At 34.8% G+C, this 24,665-nt stretch overlaps 2 protein-coding genes, 2 long non-coding RNA genes and 1 pseudogene across 4 annotated transcripts; 1 reads left to right on the top strand and 4 right to left on the bottom strand.

Moving 5' to 3' along the window:
- Positions 1 to 2,087: 2,087 nt before the first annotated feature.
- LOC125190532 lies at positions 2,088 to 4,355 on the bottom strand (annotated as a pseudogene).
- A 1,696-nt stretch (positions 4,356 to 6,051) lies between these two features.
- LOC125187409 lies at positions 6,052 to 7,209 on the bottom strand. The gene is made up of 3 exons (XR_007170609.1): positions 7,191 to 7,209; positions 6,730 to 6,798; positions 6,052 to 6,236 (listed from the first exon to the last, which is right to left on the bottom strand). It is a non-coding gene; the product is annotated as an uncharacterized LOC125187409 (long non-coding RNA).
- Positions 7,210 to 9,359: 2,150 nt separating this feature from the next.
- Positions 9,360 to 12,064, bottom strand: LOC125187268 (2-haloacrylate reductase-like). Its single transcript, XM_048083823.1, has 5 exons — positions 11,909 to 12,064; positions 11,235 to 11,376; positions 10,709 to 10,935; positions 10,167 to 10,421; positions 9,360 to 9,823 (listed from the first exon to the last, which is right to left on the bottom strand). The coding sequence occupies exons 1-5, from the start codon at positions 11,948 to 11,950 to the stop codon at positions 9,509 to 9,511; spliced, it is 981 nt and encodes a 326-aa protein (XP_047939780.1). The 5' UTR covers positions 11,951 to 12,064; the 3' UTR covers positions 9,360 to 9,508.
- A 1,758-nt stretch (positions 12,065 to 13,822) lies between these two features.
- On the bottom strand, positions 13,823 to 16,676 carry LOC125187141 (quinone oxidoreductase 1-like). Its single transcript, XM_048083672.1, has 5 exons — positions 16,395 to 16,676; positions 15,912 to 16,053; positions 15,128 to 15,354; positions 14,631 to 14,885; positions 13,823 to 14,308 (listed from the first exon to the last, which is right to left on the bottom strand). The coding sequence occupies exons 1-5, from the start codon at positions 16,614 to 16,616 to the stop codon at positions 14,003 to 14,005; spliced, it is 1,152 nt and encodes a 383-aa protein (XP_047939629.1). The 5' UTR covers positions 16,617 to 16,676; the 3' UTR covers positions 13,823 to 14,002.
- Positions 16,677 to 17,511: 835 nt separating this feature from the next.
- Positions 17,512 to 21,015, top strand: LOC125187143. Its single transcript, XR_007170571.1, has 2 exons — positions 17,512 to 17,926; positions 20,749 to 21,015. It is a non-coding gene; the product is annotated as an uncharacterized LOC125187143 (long non-coding RNA).
- The last annotated feature ends 3,650 nt before the right edge of the window (positions 21,016 to 24,665 follow it).

Genomic DNA, 24,665 nt, shown 5'->3' with positions numbered 1-24,665 from the left:
AAAACAGTAATACAAAAAAAATAAGAATACTAAAATCAGAAAATAGTGGTATAAAAGCTGAATTTATAAATTACATAAGTGAGTTCCAAATTTCGCTATTACACTCCAATTATTACATATGCAAATAATTTCTTAAAACTTGTAATGTGAATCTTCTAGATTGAAGACTCATGAATTTGCCCCGGACTTATTCTTGTAAATAAACCCAACAAATAAACAAGATAAACCAAGAAATGGAACAAGAAAAATGGATAAAAGGATAGAGGATGGATTAGTGTTATGATTTAGGTGAAGAATAAGAAAGAAATCCCAAAGGCACTTTCACATAGAAACACCTAATGGCTCCACAAACTAGCAACACAAGAACTAGCAAAGCATACTTTTACAATCAACCTTAGCCCGGCAAAAGATCGAATGCAACCCGAAGGAATTTGATAAGTCTTCAAAAAATGAAGAAGGTGAGCTCTCAAATATGGAGAAATTGTCTCTTACAAATATTCAAAAGCTGCTTGAAATGAACCCTAGCAAGAGTATTTATACTAGGAGTTAAAAAGAAGCAAAACAAAACAAGTCTTGGTCAAAAAGTCACATTTCGGGCAAAACACCCGACACCCGCCCGGGTGAAGTCTCTGGACAAAAACTGATTTCTCGGCAAAAAAACCCGACCGGGTGTTTTTGGGTTGGCAAAACACCCGCCCGCGTGTTTCTTTCTGCATTGTGCGGCTTTCTTAAAACGATCATAACTCTCTCATCCGAACTCCGTTTGGGGCGTGTGAGGTACCCACGCGAAGGTATTTCGACAATGAAGATGATGGTGGTCTTGAATCAGCATTTGGACACCGTCTAAGTAGGCAGATTGACGTTTGAACAGACCCCCAGTTCCGGTTTGGTGCGGGGTCGAGCCGAATTTGATGTATTGCTCTCGAGACACCCGGGTCTTCCTTCTGGGCCTCCTCATTGAGCCTTAATCTTGTTATGAACGGACCTAAGGACTCTAGCATCTTCCTACTCATCTTCCTCGTCCTCTTTTGGTGTACGTCCTTGAGTGGGCTCGATGCATGATGCGTGTCGGTTGGGTTCGCATCAACTTGTGATTTCGGAATTTTGGATTTTTGCAAAACATCAGAATTTCGGATTAAATTCGCAAATCTTCAGAATATGAGATTGAGACATGCGTATTTTTCAAAACGAGAGATTTTTTCTTTTTTCTCTTTTTTTTTCTAATTATTTCTCTCCCCACATTTATTACCCCTTAAATTTGAGTTTTCGTTGGAGTATCTAAAATGGAGTATTCTTTATCCGAAGACGTGTTTGTAATCAGAAGTATAGAAAAAGAGAGAGAGGAGGTAGAATCGTATATACATGGTACAGAAAGATGATACCCTCTCATAATCATTTCATCATCTGTTTCACTGCTTCTCCCTTGTTCTCCCCCCCACCCCCCCTCCAATCATCTTTTTCTCTCTCACATGTACGACCTCAACCCTAACACTATTTAAGACATCAACGTCGTTGTCGATCATGACTCTACGGCAGCCTCTCCGTCTCGCTTTCCTCGCACCACACCAATCTCCCTCTGCAGAGAGATGATTCTCCTTGAGTATTTTTTTCAGAATTTGGATTCAAATTGGAGGGTCATTTTGTTAATTGATAAATGTTGGGAGATAAATAGTAAGAAAAAAGAAGATAAAAAAAAAAAAAGTAAAAATCCTTTGTTCTGAAAAATACGCACGTCTCGATCCCATATTCTGAAAGGCTTGCTAATTTAATCCCAAATTCTGAAAGGCTTGTGAATTTTTAATCCTTTTTTTCGAAATCTATCTATTAGGAATTGAGACTCCTATTGCCGGAAAGAGGGAGTACTAGTGCTATACAATTGTGTTGACATAAGAAGTGTGATTAGTACTTATTTTTAATTGAGAAGTTTTTCACAACTTTTAGTTTCTACTATTGGATGGTGTAAACATAAACGGTAGTTCTGCTAACAAGCATTAAATATATTTACCTCTTATTCTAGCTATGTTTCTTACCATTGTGATAGTGATACTATTCTATTTTCCTTATTTTTCTGCTAATATTGATTAATAATTGGTTTATTAATAATGGTGAGTTTAATTATAATTTTGTTAGGTATAACATACTAGTACATCATTTTAATTTTGCAATTTTGCTAAGTTCTGAGGATCTCATCCCAGTTCAACGTGATCTATCTGGTATGAGAACGATGGAACCTGATGTTCTCCTCTCCTCGAGATCGGAATGAGCTCGTGCAGCTTGGGATAAGGGGTAACTATGATTCACACGAACACGTAGAACGCCTTTCTCAACATTGGTGAAAACCTCAGATGCAGCTTCGAGCACTTCATCTCGACTAGCATTGTAATCCTTAAGGGATGGCCGCGTCAAGAACACAGACTTGGCTGCTAGAACTAACAAAGAGACCGCCTCTGGACTTCCGGATGATTGCCCAAAACTCACCATGTATCCTCCAACTATCCTCCAACTTTCAAACATTCAATTGACCCCTGACCCAATTATTCCGATTTTCAATCTCAAATGTGAATATATATATATAGACTACATGAGATCAGTTGATAACTATATTAAATTGATAACTGACAACTATGTCAACAATCTATATTATGGATGTTAGAACGAAGACATTTATATGTCAACTAAGTGTAGTTAACATACAAATATTAACATACAAATGTCTCACATGTCAACAGAAGACATCTATATGTCAGTTACATTTAGTTGACATACAAATGTCTTTGTGTTAACATAGTTGTCGGTTATCATTTAAGATAGTTGTCAACATAACAGGACCCCTACATACTAAGTGTAGAAGATGTAACCTGAAAGGTGTCTCTGCCAACTGAATCGTACACAACTTCAACTCCTCGACCACACGTTATCTCTTTTACACGGCTAACAAAATCTTGCTGCGTGTAGATTATAACATGGTGACAACCGTCGTCTTTGGCTTGAGCTGCCTTGTCCTCGGTTGAGACAGTGCCAATAACCGTAGCGCCAAGGGAATTCGCCCACTGGCACAGCAGGGAGCCAGTTCCACCAGCTGCAGCGTGCACGAGGACACTGTGGCCTCGTTCAACCTGTCGATTAGTAACAGAGTTTACCATCTCCATCCAAATTCAATGTTTCAATAATACCATAAGTATACATACATGAAAGCATTTGCGGAGGAGATAGCGAGCAGTCATTCCCTTGACCAAGACGGAAGCTGCTACCACGGGATGGATAGAAGGAGGCAGGGGAACCACTTTTATAGCAGCAATGATTTGCTCTTCTGCATAAGCACCTGTTGATGAAGCAGCACAAGCAACAACATCTCCAACTTCAATTCCAGTAACTCCTAAACCTACAGCAGTTACCTCACCAACACTCTCCACACCTGGTGTGAAAGGCATTCTTGGAGGCGTGTAAACCCCTTTACGGAAACAAATGTCGATGAAGTTTAACCCGATCGCCCTATTTTTCAATTTAATCTCCCCATAGTTTGGCTCCCCAATTTCCACATCCTCCCATTTTAGTTCCTGCATCAATAAAAGGGTGTTCTTGCTAAATCTTCTTTAAAGAGCTTACTAGAATCCTAGTTGGAGAGGAAACATTGAGAGGAGAAATGAACATTCAAATTCCAAAGGTATGTGTTTGGAAACAACAAAGTATATAATTGATTGTTGATTATAGATCATAAGAAAGTACTAAGATGGGATTGAACAACTTTTATTTGGAAGCTATAAATAGAGCAAAATTTTCTGTTAATCCATAGCCAAACTCCAGTTTCTAGATTAAGGATAATATCTACAGGTGAGATTTTTTAAATACGTGGATTATCACTGATGTATATGCAAAATAACACAAATTCGACACAGCAATCAAACAGAATCATCAATACACATTAGTAGGTTAAACAATCAACACAAAAAAAGAGATTAGAACATAAAATTAAGAGTTCACAACAGTGAAAGAGAGACCTCGGGCCCTCCATGGTGATGGATTCTAATACTCCCTCCGTCCCGGAGTATTAGACTCACTTCTTTTGGGCACAAGATTTAAGGAATTGATATTTAAATAGTTAAAGTGGAGAGAGTAAAGTATGAGAGAGGGAAAAAGTAGGGGAGAGAAGAGAGAAAAAAGTAGGTGGAGAATAAAATAAGATAGATGCTTTTTGCTAAAAAAGGAAATGAGTCTAATATGTTGGGACATCCCAAAAAGGAAAGTTGGTCTAATACCTTGGGACGGAGGGAGTAGCTTTGATCATAATTATTAATGTTGGAAAAATACAGAGAGATTGAGGACTCTTTTATGAGAGGGGCGTATTGTTAACTCCGTAAGTGCAGAGAATGACGTTTTCGGTAAGACAAACGCCATGGTTAAATTATTGAGAAATTTATTACTTCCATTCTGGTAATCGTCTTATTTTACTTTTATTATTTTTAGTAATGATGGACCTACATTCCATTTAACTCATTTTCCTCCTATTATATTTTATTTACTCCCTCCGTCTCAAGAAAGATGACCTATTTCTTGGGACACGGAATTTTATGCAAATTTATTTTGTGTGTTAAGAGGAGAAAGTAAAGTAAGAAATGGGGAATAAAGTAGAGATAAAGGTATTTCCATTTTAAATAATGAGTCATTTTAATTGGGACAAACTAAAAAGGAAAGTGAGTCATCTTCAATGAGACGGAAAGAATATATTTTAAAGTCTATGTCGGGTAAAAATGAGACACCTATTAAGAGACGGGTCACAGAGAATATTATGATTATAAAATATTCAAAATATCTTTGGGTATGTCGTTGTCAAATGCATAGAAAAACATATGAGAAGTTGGGTTCGAAAACTTGACCAAAAGCAAGCGTGAATTATTTGGTTGATGATAAAATTATGTTTATTTCTCAATGTTTTCAACGTCTGAAAGAACCCATATAGTACTTCCTCCGTTACATAGTAATGGAGACGTTTCTTTTCGGCACAAAAATTAAGAAAAATTGTGTTAGGTGAGTTAAGTAAAGGGAGAATAAAGTGGAAAATGAAAAGGTAGAGAGATGAAGAGAGAAAGAAGTAAGAGAGAGTAAAGTAGGTATGAGAAAAATGTGTTGACTTTTACTAAAAACAGAAATGACTCTATTACTATGGAACGTACCAAAATGACAAAATAACTCTATTACTATGGAACGGAGGGAGTATTAGTTTAGAATTGTACTTAGTGTTGGTTTGGAGTACATCGATGTTATAATTATAACACAAGAAAACATTGGCTATGTTAAGAATAATAGTATCTTAAGAATATTAGTATCACAAATCGATGGTGTGACATAGTCTAGCTTAGTACTACTATACTATATATATATATGTGGCCTATATTGAGTAATAATATATACTACTCCCTTCGTTCCATAGTAATAGAGTCATTTTGTCATTTTTGTACGTTCTATAGTAGTGGAAACATTTATCTTTTTAGTAAAACTTAACATATTTCTTCTCACTTTCTCTCTCTTACTTTATCTTCTCTTCATCTCTCTACCTTTTTCATTTCCTACTTTATTCTTCATTTACTTAACTCACTTAACACAATTTTTCTTAATCTTCGTGTCGGAAAGAAATTCCTCCACTACTACGGAACGGAGGGAGTACTACTTTCTCTACTATGTCTCTATATTTTACTGTACTACATGGTATCATAGCGGATTCGAATCTGTCTCAAGAAAATTAAGGTTTCCAAAAAAAATGAAATTAGGGTTTCTGCCGTTGCCCCGTTCTACTATCCGCACTCTGCTCTTCTGCTGATGCTCTACTGTAACAGCCCGGCATTTCTAGGGTATAATAAATGCAGCGACTGCTACTTAGGCGAACTTAAAAACAACAAGAACAGAGACTAGGGTTTCAATTAAAGAGATTTACCCTAGCAATTAATGAAGATCAAGGCAATAAGTCAACGGCTAACTTACGAGAATCAAGACTTAATAGATTAGGCTCAAAAGCCAAAGGTTTAGCATAATTTCAACAAACGCAATAATTCCCCTCATTCCAAAGCAAAGAATTAAGTTCACCACAACAAAAAATAATAAGTTTCAAAAAGAAGTTCAGCGGAAGCATTTCAAGAGAAAGCGGAGCCATGTATGAAGACATGACTACACTTATAGTTCCAAACATCCATTTTATTCGATTCAATCTTCTCAACACCACCGACCGCCCATCGCCGCTCAACCTGCACATAGGGAAAACACATGCAGGGCTGAGTATTTTAAACATACTCAGTGGACTCATGCCAAAACATTTTATAGTTATGTCACCCTTACCATAGTGAACTCAGGGTTTTGCATTTATTTAAAGATAAACATCGAGTATCACAAAAATATCATGGACTGGCCAGTCAAATAATACCTCCCATTTTCTCATCAATCATCATTTCATAGTGCGACGAAAGTGTGGCCACACTATTCGCCCACGAGATCGGCCGACTAGCAAGGACGGCTCCCGATCCCACCGTGTACACAGCCTGGTAGGGTTTGCGGCCCATACTCAGACCCGAATTCGTTTAATCATAGCCACTGTAGCCTAATGGAGCGTACTCACAATCTAGGCATCAGGCACTCACAGTATCCAAAATAATTTATAGGCATGGCATAACAGTTCAATCCACCCTTATTTCTCTAACATCATAAATTTGCACATAGAAGAGAGTTTAGAATAAAGCCCACCTCGATTTCTTTCGAGTTCAACAAAAATGCACTTCTTCTTGATATCCCACCGGGAACGCGAACTATCACCTTTAGTTCATATTTTTCAAATAAGTCTCAAATCATAGATTAAAATTATGCATGATCTCTCGTTTTCCCTTTTCCCTTCGATTATTTTCAAAATCAACAATCAAACTCAAAGTACGATTATCATATCGTTTTTATTCACACAACAACTCCCGATTTAACATCAATTCGTGTCACGCATGAGTGCTTCTCTACACACAACACACGCACACACACCACACACATGTGCACGCCTACCGAGGCATGCACATACACATACACTCTCGGCCACACACACACACACACACATGCATCCGAATTCACCGATTAATTTCCCCTTCACTCGTTCTAAATGTATGTGGACTCAGAAACACCGATTAATCGGTAGAAGAAGAGAAGATTAATAATAGAAGTACCTTTTCTTGCAAAAACAAGCGGTAGAAACAAGTAGAATCTTGATTCTTCAATGAATTCTTGAATTGCAGCTTCAATTCTTCTCCAAAAGATGAAGAATTAATGGAGAAAGTAGAAGAAAAATTTGAGAGAGTGGGAGAAAGAGAGATGTCGAGATTTTTGGGAGTGGGGGCGGTTTTCTGTAGTGCTAGGGTTTTGATTTCTCTCCTCTTATTTATAGAGTGCAAAATATACTCCAATAATTAAATAAATAAAGATTTGGGAGAGATTTGTTGGGGGAGAGGCGTTAATTTGGCTGAGGAAAAGTAGGGAATTCGAAATTCATGCTTGTTTAATAACATATGATTTAATTTGAATATTTTACGGAGTAGAATAAAATATCACGGAGCAAGAATAATAATAATAATAATTCTCCCCCAAAATAAATGGAAAGTGGCGTGTGATATCCAATTCCTACAAGGAATTTAATATAAATCCTAATTTAATTAGGATATGGTAAGATCTTCTTAGATTTGGCAAGATATGCTAGGATATTTGAATTTAATTATGGAAGAGAATCAATAAGGATCAAATAATAGAATAAAATAATCCCTTCTCCCATAATAAGGATTTTTGAAAAATTCCTCTAGACCAACATAGGGTTTTCGAAATTTTCATCAATTAAAATAGGAATAATCGGACTTTGGATTTAATTTGGATAATTATCCCAAGCAATAATTAAATCCAAGAAAATAGGATTTCTTCTTCAATAAATAGGGAGGTCGAAAATTCCACATGATTAAATAATGCTCCTATTAAATTCTCACTCATCCCTTAGGAAAATATTCCACCACAAATATTATTTCTTCCCACATCAAAATATCCACCTTTTCGAAAATCATCTCCACTTCACATTTTCAAACGACTTTGACCATTCCACGGCCACGTCATATTTTCCACAAAATTGACTATTCAATAGCCACGTCACATATTCAACAAGTTTGACTATTCAACTCAAACTCGACTCCATATCGCAATTAGGTCACAAGAATATTGCAATAAATCACTCATCAATTAATTTCACATATCATAGCATTAAAAGCATTTAATGCAAAAATTTCCACGTCACAAAAATTAGGGTTCGAAAGAGCGGGGCGTTACATCTACTCTACCCTAAATTATGTTTTGTCTTGCTCTACTGTGCCACTCTGCCCAAACTAGGGTTTACGGTATTGCTGTTCTACGCTGCCATACTACTCTGCCCAAATTTGGGTTTCTATCGCTACTCTGCCTTATTGCACAACTATTCTTCTCTGCCCAAATTAGGGTTTTTGCTGCTGCTACTTTACTTTGTCCAACAGACGCTCTACCCAAATTAGGGTACTGTGGCAACTCTGACCGACTAGTTTAGAGTTTGCTACCTGATTTTTATCATGTCTACTACTACGTCCCTACAGTTGCTACTCTGCTACAGCTACAACTACAACTAATACCCTCTTTGCTACAGCTACAACTACTACCTGCATCTGCTACTTCTCCTATAGTTGCTACTGCTGCCCCATAGCTGCACTCTGCTATAGTTGCTACTACTACCTCCATCTTCTACTTCTATTACAGTTGCTACTATTGCCCCACAGTTGCTACTCTGCTACAGCTGCTACTACTGCCCTACATATACTACTTTTGCTATAGTTGCTACTTACTACTACTGCTCTATTGTTGCTACTCTGCTACAGCTGTTCCTACTACCCTGCATCTGCTACTACTTCTGCTACAGTTGTTACTACTGGCCCTATAGCTGCTACTTTTCTTCCTTGTAGCTCTACTTATGCTTACTACTGCCCTACAGTTGCGACTTTTGCTATTGTTGCCGCTATCTTCATTAAACTGTTGAGGAAAAACATTTATGAGAACTTTGTACTAAACTGGACAAGATTGATATAAATGTTCCAGCTTGAGGGGGAGTGTTAAGAATAATAGTATCTCATATCGGTTGTGTGACATAGTCTGGCATAGTATCTTGTACTATATATATGTGGCCTATGTTGAGTACTGATGTATACCTACACCTACTACTCTTCTCTACTATGTCTATCTATATTCTTCTCCTCTCCGCATATATCTATATTTTACTGTTCAACACGGTATAAAAATAGTATGTTTCCTAAATCAAGTGGACCGAAAAAGAAACATGACACAAGAGCATTCACATATTATTGAAAACATATGCAGAAATCCACATGAGAAAACCATGTTAACACAGACATTTTTTAGACTTTGTTTTATTGAAACACAAACATTATTTAGATTTAGTTTATCCTTCTTGAGTATGATTCAGCCACTAACACCCATCTGGTATGAGCACAATGGATCCAGATGTTTTTCTGTTTTCAAGATCTGAATGGGCTTGTGCAGCCTGTGACAAGGGGTATGTATGATTTACTCTTACACGTAAGACACCCGCTCCAGCATTTGTGAAAACCTCAGAAGCAGAACGCAGCAGTTCATCCCTCGTTACAGTGTATTGCATCATAGAAGGCCTTGTCAAGAAGATAGATTTTGGAGGAAGGGCCGATAAGTGTATTGGGTCTATAACACCAGAGGACTGACCAAAGCTCACCATGTACCCTCGAACTTTCAAGCATGCCAACGAGCCCTGATCAAAAGAACCCCACTTACAAGATTAGAGAAATCAGTCCAACTAGAGCTCAATGAAGATTTATGTTCATTCAAGATAATGTATTGGAGTAGTGATTACATGGAGGGCGTGAAAATGAAGAAACAACTCATCATCAATAAAAATTAATCCCACTGCAAATTAGCATAGTTGACATACAAATGTCATCGTGTTGACATCTATAACGTAGGTTGTTGACATAGTTGTCAGTTATCAATTTAAAATAGTTGTCCACGTAACATGACCCTTGACACCCCTCTACAAATAGTTAAGAGTGGGAAGTAGAGAAAATGCTTGCAAAGTGCAACATAATTTTCATTACCTGAAATGTATCCTTTCCAACAGAATCATAGACGCCATCAACTCCATTACCAGATGTAATCTCATTGACGCGACTAACGAAATCTTCCTCGTACAATAAAGCATGATGGCAGCCATCATCCTTGGCTTGAGCTGCCTTCTCTTTAGTAGAGACAGTTCCGATAACTGTGGCACCAAGGGCGTTTGCCCATTGGCACAACAGAGACCCTACTCCACCAGCTGCAGCATGAACAAGGACAGTATGCCCTGGTTCAACCTGTACGATATTGTCATAAGATAACTACGCCTGTAGATAATTTTATCCATCGGAAAGAAAGAAATGTGGACATTACTCTGCATGGAATGAAAAAGTCTTTCAACTGAAAGAGGAAAGAGGAAAATATTCAAAGGAAAAAGGAAATACAACGACACCATATGATTAAGAAGGGGACAACTAAAACAATGATCTCCTTAAGTTAACTAACTAAGATGAAAGGAACAAGCAGAGCTTAGCATGGGATTAAACTATTAAGGTGCTTTAATATGGGATTAAACAAAACCTACTTTGAAACATCGGCGAAGTAGAAACTCAGCCGTCATCCCTTTGAGCAAAATTGATGCTGCTACAACAGGATCAATAGAATGAGGCACGGGGACTACTTTATCAGCAGGAAGGATTTGCTCTTCTGCATATGCACCCATTGGGTTACCTGCATAAGCAACAACATCTCCAACTAACCTTCCAGTAAGCCCAGGACCTACAGCAGTTACCACACCAACGGCCTCCATTCCTATCATCGAGAATAGTTCATATTAGATTCCTTGCAATGAAGTCCCAACGTGTTATAAATACACCACAATGCATGAGTTTGACAAAAATACATGAAAATGAATCATTGTGCCAAATAAACCAATTGAGAACTGATTAAGCAATGACATTCTTCAATAACAAATAAGTCTTAACAATTAAAAAATGAATGAATAGTTTAAAATACTTATCCTAGATACAAATGAATTAAAGCCATTTCATGCAAAGATAGTCTTCTAATATAAAGGGGTGTCAATTTAATTTATGAAACAGGAAATGGACCTGGAGTGAGAGGCATAGTTGGGGCCTTGTAAACTCCTTTCCGGAAATAAACATCAATGAAGTTGACACCAATAGCCTTATTTTTAACCTTGATTTCTCCTTCTTTTGGCTCCCCTATTTCCACATCCTCCCATTTCAGAGCCTACAAAATATGCTTCACACAGTAAGTACTCCCTCCGTCCGCCGTTAAATTTCCCATTTTTCATTTTTCGTCTACGCCAATAACTGTTCCATTTCACTTTGACCACTTTTGGCAAGTGGTCTTCATATTCTACTAACTCACTCTACTCAAATTTTATATAAAATTAATATAAAAAAGTATATGATCCACCTTCCACTAACTTTTCTACCACTTTCTTTAACAAAGTCAAATAATTCTTAAAAGCCGAGCCCGTAAAAAATGGGACATCTATTGGCGGACGGAGGGAGTAACACACTATGGTTTTAATCTATAGCATATCTCGTCCTACTACTAAAAGCTACAGCAAATGAATTGATAAGTAGGAAGAAAGTAGAATAGGTCAACCCAAAAATGAACCTAACATTTAATTCCTTCACTAAAGATGAAGAGCACAATTGCAATATCGATCAATCACGGAATAGAAGTATAATACTACAATTCAGCGCTTGATATTAGCAGTAAAAGTGGAGTAATTGGGCAGAGTAGATAATACCAGAGGGCCTCCGAGTTCATGAATTCTGATCGCTTTGACCATATTTGATGAATTGGGAACGAATATGGAAGTTGAAAGCTAGACCAGTGATTGTTTTTGTCAGAGCACTTAATTTAATTTAAAGGAATTGATGACATTCATATTCACCTTATTAGACGTTTAGTTTGTATATTGGACAGTGGGAAGTCACCGCAACCTACATTATAGTTATAGGAGTAAAAAAAAAAAAAACAACCACCACACCCAATTTTATAAGATTAATATCTAACATATACTGTAGCAAAATTTGAATTGAGGACATTCATATTCACCTTACCCTTCACTTTTGACCCTACCCATTCTAAATTTAATTTACGGTTTACAGAAAACCACCAAAATGCAGATCTAGAAGCTCTAGAAAAAATTAGAAAATTTGATGGCATGAGCTTTTTGTAAGATAAATAGAAAATTAGAAAAATAGAAAACTAACAAACAGTACTTAGGAAGTAGTAGTAGTAGTAGTACTTAGGAAGACTTAAACGCAGGATCTTAAGGTCATATACTTAAACATAATCATCAACTTTATACAGGTAAACCGTAAACATGTTGCTACGTGACTTGGCCCCCATTGACATATTTACACATGTATATTTCAGACAAATGGCCGAAAATAGAATGAATAGAATTATTCTACCTCCATGTCGAGATAGTAATGACACAGGAGCTATTGTATTGTGTGTTTAAGTGAAAGGAGTGAATATATTTCTATATAGAGTGAACTACATAAATAAACGGTACCTGATCTTTTACTTTCGCACATAAATGGTACCTGATCTTTATTTTATATCGTTTTTGCTATTCCATGACAAAAATAACCCTAGGTACTAAATATGTGATTTTTTCTGTTATGAAGGATATTTTAGAACCAAATATGTAATTTTTTTCCTTTTTTATTTCTTTTTTTTTTCTTTAGTTTATTCTTCTTTCTTTTTTCTTCATTTTCTTTTTTTTTTAGTATTTTATCTTCCTTTCATCTTTCTTTTTCCCTTAGTTTATGTTTCCTCTTTTTCTTCTTTCTTTTTAGTGTTTTATACATACATCTAATTGCATTCATAATATAAATCAATAACAAAACACCTAATTAAATTAATTATTTAAAGTAATTAAATTAATTGAATATTTTAATTAAATTATTTATACTCATTTTAGAGTTGAAACACCTAACTAAAAATATTCAACTCTTTATCATTATGAATACAATCACAATTTTAAATTTTGACTAAGACTATATTGATTAGTTATTAATTTAATATAAAATAATACTTATTATTTATTAATTATTACTAGTTTTTACTATTATAATAGTAATATTATTATAATATTCAAATATAATTATAACTATAATTATGATTAAATATATATTAAAAAATAAATTAATTATTAATTTATAACATCAAAATAATAATATTAGTATTGATTAATCATAATAGTACTATAAATAGTGAGGAGAATGAGAGAATGTATCATAATATCACTTTTGGTACTAGTTTTGTCAATACCCAAAATACCCTTTATGATATAAATGGAAAAATGAATTTGTTTAGTGGGTATTTTGGGATGAAAATTATATCAGGTACCAAAAATGTGATTAATAGGGGTATCAAAAACGATATAAAATAAAGATCAGATACCATTTATGTGCGAAAGTGAAAGATCAGGTACCGTTTATGTAATTCACTCTTTTATATATTCTGTGAAAACTTTTTTAAAGAAAGACAACATGACATCTTTGTGGGTCAAATTAAAATGGAGAGTGAACATCTACCTTGGAACGAAGAGGATATTAATTTTGGTTTCTAGGTATCATAAATATTAAGCACAACAAAACATTGGGATATATAATGGTATGTTTCCTAAATCAAGTGGACCGTAAAGGAACATAACTCGAGCATTCACACATTACTGAAAACATATAAAGAAATCCACATGGGAAACCCATGTTAAAACAAACATTTTTTAGACTTTCTTTGTTTTCTTGAAATACAAACATTTTTCAGATTTAGTTTATCCTTCTTCGAGTGTGATTCAGCCTCGACACAGCAACCACTAACACCCTTATGGTATAAGCACAACGGATCCAGATGTTTTTCTGTTCTCAAGATCTGAATGGGCTTGTGCAGCCTGCGATAAGGGGTATGTATGATTTACTCGAACACGCAAGACACCTGCTCCAACATTTGTGAAAACCTCAGAAGCAGAATGCAGCAGTTCATCCCTCGTTGCAGTGTATTGCATCATAGAAGGCCTTGTCAAGAAGAGAGATTTTGCAGCAAGAGCCGATAAGGGTATTGGGTCTGGAGCACCAGAGGACTGACCAAAGCTAACCAAATACCCACGAACTTTCAAGCACGCCAATGAGCCCTGATCAAAAGAAATCCAATTACAGACTTATAAGACTAGAGAATCAGTGCAACTACAGCTTAATCAGATCCATGGTTCATGCTAATTAGATACTCCAATTATTCTCTAGTTTCTACTAATCAGAGATCTATAAGTGATACTAATTTTATCCTGATCAAGTTCATTTTCCTTAAATCATCGTTCTTCCTCCATAGTAGACTATCCAGGTCCGGTGCATGGGCCATGTCTATCACAATATATTATATTGACAGTTTGACACCCCCTCTGCAAATAGTTAAGAGTAGGAAATCAAGAATATGCTTGCACAAATAATTTTGATTACCTCAAATGTATCCTTTCCAACAGAATCATAGACCACTTCAACTCCTTTACCAGATGTAATCTCATTGACGCGACTAACGAAATCTTCCTCGTACAATAAAGCATGATGGCAGCCATCCTCCTTAGCTTGAGCTGCTTTCTCTTTAGTTGAGACAGTTCCAATAACTATGGCACCAAGAGCGTTTGCCCATTGGCATAACAGAGACCCTACTCCACCAGCTGCAGCATGAACAAGGACAGTGTGCCCTGGTTCAACCTGTATGATATTGTCGTAAGGTAATTATGCCTGTAGATATTTTCATCCAACGGAAAATTGTTGGAGAAAGCAAAGCTTAGTATGGGATTAAACAGTTAAGGTGCTTTAAATACATTCTCTATCCCCTCAACTAGGAGTGTAGGATAAAACAATTAAGGTGCTTTTAAATTTCAATACATTCTCTTTTTCCCTATACACAATAAAATGTGAAGGGGTTTAGTATGGGATTAAAGTAAACCTACTTTGAAACATCGGCGAACTAGAAACTCAGCCGTCATCCCCTTGAGCATAATTGATGCTGCTATAACAGGATCAATAGACTGAGGCACGGGGACTACTCTTTCAGAAGGAAGGATTTGCTCTTCTGCATATGCACCCATTGGATTACCAGCATAAGCAACAACATCTCCAACTACTATCCCAGTAAGCCCAGGACCTACAGCAGTTACCACACCAACGGCCTCCATTCCTGCCATGGAGAGTAGTTCAAATTAGATTGCAACGAAGTCCCACTGTGTAATACTCCCTCCGGCCGCGAATAGGAGTCCCATTTCTCTCCGGTACGGGTTTTAAGAAAAGTGGGTGGAAAAAAGTTAGTGATATATGGGTCTCACTTATATTTATTAGTTTTAAATGAAATGTGAGTGGAATGAGTTAGTGAAATGTGAGGCCTATTACCATTTATAGTATAAATGAACCGGTACTCCTATTCGCGGACAGAGGGAGTACGTATTAAATGCACCACAATTCAGGGAGTTGACAAAATACATGAAATGAATAATTGTGCCAAATAAACCAATTGAGAACAAATTAAGCAATGACATTCTTCAATAACAAATAAGATATTACTCTCGTTGATCCTTTTCTTGTGATAATAGAAGCAATTCCATGACATGAAAGGAAAGAATGGTTTAGGGACTCTATCATAAAGACTTACAAAACATAAAAATGAATTGAAGTCATCATTCAAAGACACTCTTGCACTGGAAGGAATGTCAATTTTTATGAAACAAAGAGAAAATGGACCTGGTGTGTAAGGCATTGTTGGAGCCTTGTAAAATCCTTTCCGGAAATAAACATCAATGAAGTTGAGACCAATAGCCTTAGTTTTGACCTTGATTTCTCCTTGTTTTGGCTCCCCTATTTCCACATCCACCCATTTCAGAACCTACAAAATACGCTTCACACAGTAAGTATGGTTTCAATCTGTAGCATATCTCGTCCTACTCTACTAAAAGCCACAGAAAATGAATTGATAAGTTGGATGACAGTAGAACAGGTCAACCTAAAAATGAACCAAACATTTGCAATAAGTTCAATAACACTACACCAGCAAGGCAATACTACAATTTATTCCCCAAAATTCACATATGAGAAAAGCAGCAATATGGTGTATCGCCAAAAATCACAAATGACGATAAACCATTCATTGAGATCGAATCATGAAATAGATGTAAAATACATAAAATTAGCAGCAAAAGCGAAGTAATCGTGCAGAGTAGATAATACCTCAGGGCCTCCGTGTTCGTGAATTCTGATCGCTTTGACCATATTTGATGAACAATGGATGGGGCGAAGTGCAGCAGCAGTTCCAAGTTGTAGTCCAAAAGCTGAAGGGATGGCTTTGGTAACGGAAAATCGAGAAAAAGAGGGCGACGGAAGAAATGGATTGTGTAGAAGAGAGCGGTGGAATCTGGCAACCAATGTAGAAGGTGAAGAAAGCAAGAGCATAGTTTGAAATAAAATGAATTGATGACGTCACGCCTTGCGTCTACCCAGTTTGAATAATGCCACCTTTTTCTCACCTTTTACTTGAATATATTCAGTAGTGGTTGATAATGATCACCGCAGCTATATAATATAGGCGTAGCAAAAATACAATGACCACACCCAATTTTATACTACTACTAAGATTATTTTTATAATCCACTCGCATTACATATAATAAAAGATTCCAATTATAATAATTACAACATTAATTTTATGCTCAAATAAATATACTAATATAATACTTCCTTTATTTCACTTTAGAGTCTCGTTTGAGTTCGCGACGAGTTTTCAGAAATGTTGTAATACCCCGCTCAAATTAACGTCATTAAACATTTATAGAGTAAATAATTATATTATCGCAAGTAGTATTTTAAACTCTTATGCTTTGTTGTATTAAAATCTTTGATGGGTTTTAATTGATAATTAAATACCAATGTGAAACTAATTTTGATCAAGGACTTTGATGTGCAAGAAGATACATGAAGAGATAAAATAATTGTCCATGTACATTTATAAATCAGATGGATATTAAATGTCCATTTACAAAATATACTCATTTCTCTTCAAATGAGAAATGTACTAATTGTATTTAAATTATGATGTTACAAAAACGAGCTAAAGCTTCTTCACAAAGCTAGTATTCTATCTTCAGGAAATCTCAACTTCCTACAAGGACAAGTCAGAAACGACAGTGCAATAATAATACAGTAACAAAAATAACTTTTACCATCTTTAAACATAGTCAACATATGAATAGTGCAACACTATTCACTGAAAACGACATGAAGTCATCACATATGTATATATATCACGTTTTATAATTAAAGTGTATATATATATGTATGAAAAGGTGAGTTATTTTCTGTAAAATCTGCAGACAAAAATTGGGCTCAACAGAGACATATCCTCAAAATCAGGAAGAGCATTGAATTAAAAGATTTCACTAGTCATTCAATTATTTTCGTTTCACGTAGGTGTCGGTAGAAATTAGTATAAGAAGGAGAGTTGTAAAGATTTTAGTTTCATACCTTCTCCAACACATAGCTTTACTACACACACCAAAATCCAGTTTCACACTTCTTCGACGCACTCTAAGATTTTTTTTTTCTACCAAGATCCTACACACCTAAAATCCCTTTTCATCCAAAATTTTAAGCAAGTACACAGAAAAAGTTTTCCACCTTTCCTAGCAAGTTTTCAAGCAAGCATTCTTTAAGAAGGAGAATTTCAAGCAGGAGCACATTAAATAAATCTTTAATCATTCTTTTGAGGTAATGATTATCAAACCATAAGTAAAATATTTTCAAGCATGATTTTATCAAGCATGTCATGTTAGCATGAATTCATATAGAACATAGAATTACAACTAAGCATGCTTCATAAACAACCTTTCAACTCTTTCTTTTCAAATTCATGTATGAAACCATTTTATTCTATGCTAAACCTAATTTACTTACCACATATGCAAAGTCATAGAATCAATAAAATAATTAGAAAATAGGAAACACTCCAAAAATGTTTTATCTTCGGAAGATGAGCACCTTTGGAAATTTATAAGGGAAAATCTAACCGTTCAAATGTAATTTCCTTCGGTAAAAATGAAGTTAGAAGAGTTTTTTACCTTCCTATAAAATTTCAGAACGATCGGACAATGTTTGAACCTCCGATCGTGTACAAAACCGACGTTGCTACTGTTGAAACAACAGCCACTTAAAAGCTTAATAACAGAAGTTCGAACCGTTAAAGGTTGATCTCCTTCAGTAGGAATGATGTATTATGGGTCATCCACCTTTGGTTAAAATTTCGTGACAATCGGATATTATTTGGACCTCCGATCGTGAAGGAAACTGAGACTATCTCTTGTTTGGCAAAAATGAAAACAGTAGAAAGAGAGGCATATTCACGTGTGTGGGGTTGAGGAAGCTTTTATTACTTGGGCTCTCTTGTTGGTTCTTTTGTTTTGGCCAGTTATATATCTGCAATGAGTGAGAGAGAGTTGGGTGAGAGTGTAAGAACGCAGTAGAGAGAGAGACAAATTCACGTGTGTGGAGTTGAGGAAGCTTTTATTTTTACTTGGGCTCTCTTGTTGGTTTTTTTGTTTGGGCTGTTGGGGTAAACGCAGCGGAAATTGCAAAAACAAATAAATCCACAAAAGAATCTATTTAGGTGATTATGTGGATCGATTCAATTTCATGCTTGAACATGTAGAACATATAATTGCGCAATTAATCACATAATTTAAATTAAATTATGATGTTGAATACTTACAACAATGATTCTCCAAAGAATCGAAGTGGCTTGCTACTTCTCCACGTGTAGATCTTGAAACTTGATTGTAAATGCAAAACCAAAGATCTTCTAACCTATGACCCTTAACTCTATAAATCTAAATTCCTTGTGGGAGGAATCTTTTAGAAATTATAAGGAACTTGAAGGAGAAGACAAGAAAACCAAAGAGTGGAGGCTAGGGTTTTTGTGTTGTGTATTTGTCTCCTCTCCTTACATCCTTATTTATAGAGTTTATAGGTTAGGGATCTATGGGCTTGGATTGAGCCTCCCCAATTGGACCTTCTTTACTAATTAAATTATAACCCATAATTCAATATAAGACCAATGGAATATTTCTTGTGCCACTATCGAAGAAATACTGACCGCCCATCCAATCCGTGATTACAAGCAATCCGGGTTAACCTCTTTAATATATTATTTCCCGTGTCTAAGACTTTCTATATCCATTAATTAATTTGTAGTCTGCTATAGACTTTAAATTAATTAATATCTTTTTATTACCAAGACTTTGTCTAGTACGAGATGTATATCAGAATATACTTTTCCTTTTCTATTTATTCTTGGATTAAATCCAAACCGTCCGGGTTTCCAAATAATAGAACTTCTCTCGAACACAACTTGGGATATAGTCAAACCACGCAGGCACACGATTCAATGTAATAATAAAACTGACACCATACTGGTTATTAATTACTACTCCAAGATATCAGGAATATTGGGTTGCGAAAAACCCGCACCTATTGATAAATATACAAGCAATTTATCAAATTCAATATAAATTCGAAAAATGCTTTTTAGTATATCTGTTCCAATATGGGCCAGTTATAGTTATTACATTAACAGAGCCCAAATCTTTTAATTTATGTGTTTGTAGGCTAGTATAATTTAATTGGGCCAAGATAATAACTGTAGCTACAATTAAGTTAGTTAATAAATCGAATAAATTAATTACTTGGGCTTAAGTTCCGTTGAATTAATTTAGAAAGATCTTACAAATTTTATTCAAGTTAAAATACTTGAATTTATCAAGTTAATTAATCTCTTGATTAATTGATGCCAAGAACTAAATCTCCAAATTTAGTTAAAGTGAATGAGTTTATGAAAGAGAAAAGAAAATATGATGCATATCCTAGGACTAGGAGCATATCATCCATTTTTATTTATTTCTCGACGCTAAATAGACTATTATATTTTTTGGACAAGGTCCATTGCACGGAATTAAACTCCAAGTGAGTATATTGTTATATGGAATCGCAAGCGTACGGGGTGAACTTTTCTATCCTACATACAAATTTGGATAAAAATATGAAGTATATTTGAGATAATATTTATTTATCCAAATGATGTTGTCTTGCCATAAAGGATGTTATTTTATGTAATGATGTCTATCTATTTGGTTATACCGAATGTGCTATGCTAAATAAAATAAGAAATCGAATTCGGGTCCCAGTAAGGGGAGAGTCCCCACTCGGACTAGTGTACACGTGGACTGTGTGTCATGGTAAGGTTGGTCGGTCCGGTGCCCGTAGAAAGTGGCCATTTTTTCGGCACATGAATGTTAAGGTGACCGTAGGAGTACACCAGCTCTACTCACAAGATGTTCAGATATGGCAAAGAACAGAAAGAACTTAGACTGTGCAGTAGAAAAATGATTTTTAGTAAGCTTAGGTCTTTTTAATAAAACCCCTGAGAGTGTTACTGTGATAATGGCTTGACAATATTTCAAATGTATATTTGTATTTTTCGGCAACGTGTTCACTGAGTACCTTTGTACTCAGCCTTGCATGTATTTCTAAATGTGCAGGTTGAGCTGTGATAGAGTGGATGGTGCTAATTAAACCAGACCTACTTCTATTTCCATTCAATACTCTCGGAGGTTCCTGTCTTCATACATGGAACCGCGTTCAGTTCTTTCCGCTGTGCATTGAAGCAAGTGAAATCCTTATGTCTCTAAAGACTCTAATAACTAGCCAGTATATTGTATGGTCCCTTACTCGAGTCATTGTGATGGAGCCATTCTATTCATGTATTCATCGTTTATACTCTACAGACAGAAAGTTCAACCATTAAATCTTTTTTTTTCGTACTCAACCCACATTCTTAATATCCACCCCAGTCACGGTATATCGAGCCTTGCAATAATTAGCAACGTTGGGTCATGACAAATGTAAAGGAAAGTTGGTGAAAAAATAGTGAAATGTGAGTCCTACTTTTATATATTAGTTTTATAATGAAATGTGAATGAAAAAATATTAGTGGAAATGTGAGACCTATTACCATTAATGGAATATTTCAACTGAAACTCCTAAAGTGGGACACCTAAATATGGTTAATTGGGATCCTAAAGCAGGACGGAGGGAGTGATAAAAAAATAATACTCCCTCCGTCCTATTAGAAATGAAACATTTGTTTTTGGCACGAGATTTTATATAGTACTACTCCCTCCGTCTCATAGTAGATGTCATACTTAGGAGATGGCACGGGATTTTAAGAGATGTTATTTTGTGTGTTAAGTGTTGAGAGAAAATATAATTTTATAATTGATGCGAGAGGGAACTTTTTCCAAAAGAAGAAATGTGACATCCTTTGTGGGACAAACTAAAAGGGAAAGTGTGACATCTATTATGAGACGGAGGGAGTATTGTTTTGTGAGTTAACGAGGATAGAATAAAGTAAGAGAAATGGAAAAACAGAGGATGATGTTATTTTCATTTTAGGAAACGTTCCATTTTTTCAATGAGATAATTCGAAAAAAAAAGTTTCATTTTTAATGGAATAGAAGAAATATTAAAATCAGTCAAAAAACTCAAAACTATGACATCTCCCGAACTACATTCTATATAAAAAAATCTATTAACATATGACTATTTTGTTATATACAGCACACTTAATAACAGCAAATTGAAAAACTAGTCATAAAAAAAATAATTATAAAAAATAACTAAACGATTTAGATAATATTAAAATAACAAAGTTAAATATGAAGAATTGAGAATATAAACAAACATTTTTATATAATATATATACAATAAAAATCATCAAGTAGAAAATTAACTTTAATAAATATTGATGAAGAGTCAGGAGAATAACTTAAATCGGATCAAAACTCTACAAAAAAGTTTAACAAAGAATGTAATGATAAAAATGTAGAATTAAATTTGTGGATTTTAAGCTAGCTATCGAACACTCGGTACCATATATTTGTAGTAGAAAAATAAAAGTTCTTTTCAAAACCTTTCACCTCCTCCACTTATTATAAAAATAAAAGGAATTAACTTCCTACAATCAAAACATATAAATCTGAAGAAAAAAACTTTACAAAAAACTGAATAATTAATTTCATTGATTTGTGGGGTCAGGAGTATATAGGGGACACACATTATTTCTTATACTAAGATAGATCTTAATATTTGTATTTTCTTTTCTTCTATTTCCAGACACAATCTCTTTGGAAGTATTAGATTTTGTTTAATCATAAGCTAAATGCAATTTTGATCAATATTAAAAATAGTATATTTGCTTCTGTGATCGATATGTTTATTTTTGAAATCATGAAATAGTTCCATGTCATATTAATGCGGAGAGTGAAAGCTTAAGTTGTCTTCTAATTTATAGGAATGAATTTCAATACTTATAAATTTTAGATGAGGATCACTAATCTTTTACAAAATTATGACATGTTATACATATTTCTGCATGTATTCTTCGAGTAGTAAAACTAATTAATTATTCCATCAATCAATGGCAACTTGAAATGTCCATAATATTATTATGATTATGAACTATACAATATTATTATAAAATACTGTAGAAGCTAATGGATGAACCGTTTTTCCTAACCTTCGTTTCCTATATTTGACTATGACGACATAGGAGTATTTTATTAAAATTTATCCCATAACTTATAAATATTTTAAAATAAGATCAAAACTCACATTTTATATAATTATTATAGATAGATTATAGATATAGATTATAGATTATAGATTATAGATAAATATTATATACCGTAATTATGAGTCTATAACAATAAGGTCAAGCAAGACTACGACCGTTGGAAATATAGCGGATATAGACAAAAACAATTGTTGGTAATTTTAATTTCAATAAGATATAGTAGTGAATTTGATTTGAGGGGACAAAACATTTTTGTTTTTATCCTTTCGTCTTCACCTTAACCTTAACCTTAACCCTAACCTTCCCCATTAATTCTCATATATTCTCTCTCACACTTAGGAGCAATGGCGGATCCAGAAATGAAATATCGTGGGGTCAAATCACATTATAAATATTTAAATAATATTTATACTAATTATTTTTTAAAAATATATTTTAATATCAATCATTTATGCGAGTATGGATATTCTTAAAACAACATACTCCCTTCGTCGCACCCTTTGAATACAGATTTAAGCAAATGATGTTTAAAGAATTAAGTAAAAAAAATAAAATAAAAGATGAGATAAAGCAAAGAAGCAAAAAGATAAAGTAAACGAATAATTATATTATATTTTTTCAAAAAAAAGACTTATATTATTTGGGACATCCATAGAATATACGAGTCGCTTATGGCGGGATGAAATGAGTATACTTTTTTGTAACATTCCAAATTTTTTAAAATTAAAAATAATTTGAATATAAACAATAAGGTTGAAATTTTAAATTATAAAACTGAAATTAGAAAAAATTAAGAAATATTTACTTCATATAGGTATGTGTTTATTTAGTGATATATAAAAAATACATGTAACAATAATTAAAATATTAGGTGAGAATACAAATTCAATGTAATTCTGAGAACTAATATAATAAATAAAGGAAAATTCAAAGGCCATTTTACAATTAAATTACATAATTCAAGATCACTAATCTTTTAAATTTAGCAAATGATGTCATTTAATTCTAGGTCCCTAGGTAAACGGAGTATTGGAAAAAAAAGCAATAATGACAAATTCCGTCTCAATCCTCACCCATATTGCCAAACCCATTTCTTTTCTCTCTCCGGCGAAATTCCTCTGCCGAGTGCCGCCTCCTCGACATCTAACGCCTCCGCCATGATTCCGCAGCCAGATTCTGGACTACTTCCGCCCCACTTTCTTTCTTTCTCTCTCTCTGTGCCGTCTCATCTCACACTGCGTAAGGTGGGGGCGGAGATGCGAACGCCGTAGGGTCGGAGGTCGAAGAAAGGAGCTTTCCGGCAGCACTCCAGGGCAGGGTGGTGGGGTCGGCCGATCCCACTCTATATTGTTTTCTTGGTTATTAAGTTAGGGCTAGTATTATAAATAGGAGACAATGTTATTCTTTTCCATCAATGAGAAATACAATCATCCTTATTTTATTTTCACGCTTTTATTTCAATTCTGTATTGTTCTTGGTTTGATCGACGAGCAAAGCTCGCAACGACTACCTTTTATCCCTCCACCGATCAGAATCGTGACTTCGGAATCTTGTTAAGGGAAATTATCCCTTAACATACTCTTATATGTTTAACCAGTGTTTTAAAAACCGTAGCTCCAGTTTCAATCTCCTTTGAACAATGTTAGAAGAATGTAATGATTCAAAGCATTCTGCATATTTTACTACAACAACAATTTGTTTGCATGGTTTCAAAGATCAAACTGTCAATATACAGTAGATTTTATGCATTTTAATTAACTAGTCACAATGACATTTATTTTTCACTTCAGCTAGCCACAGTGTCATTCCTATAAATTATAATCG

Source organism: Salvia hispanica, chromosome 5, assembly GCF_023119035.1.
Source record: "Salvia hispanica cultivar TCC Black 2014 chromosome 5, UniMelb_Shisp_WGS_1.0, whole genome shotgun sequence".
In the NCBI taxonomy this organism is placed as follows: domain Eukaryota; kingdom Viridiplantae; phylum Streptophyta; class Magnoliopsida; order Lamiales; family Lamiaceae; genus Salvia; species Salvia hispanica.
The sequence above is the reverse complement of the archived record's forward strand: the minus strand, read 5'-3'. Positions and strand labels throughout refer to the sequence as shown.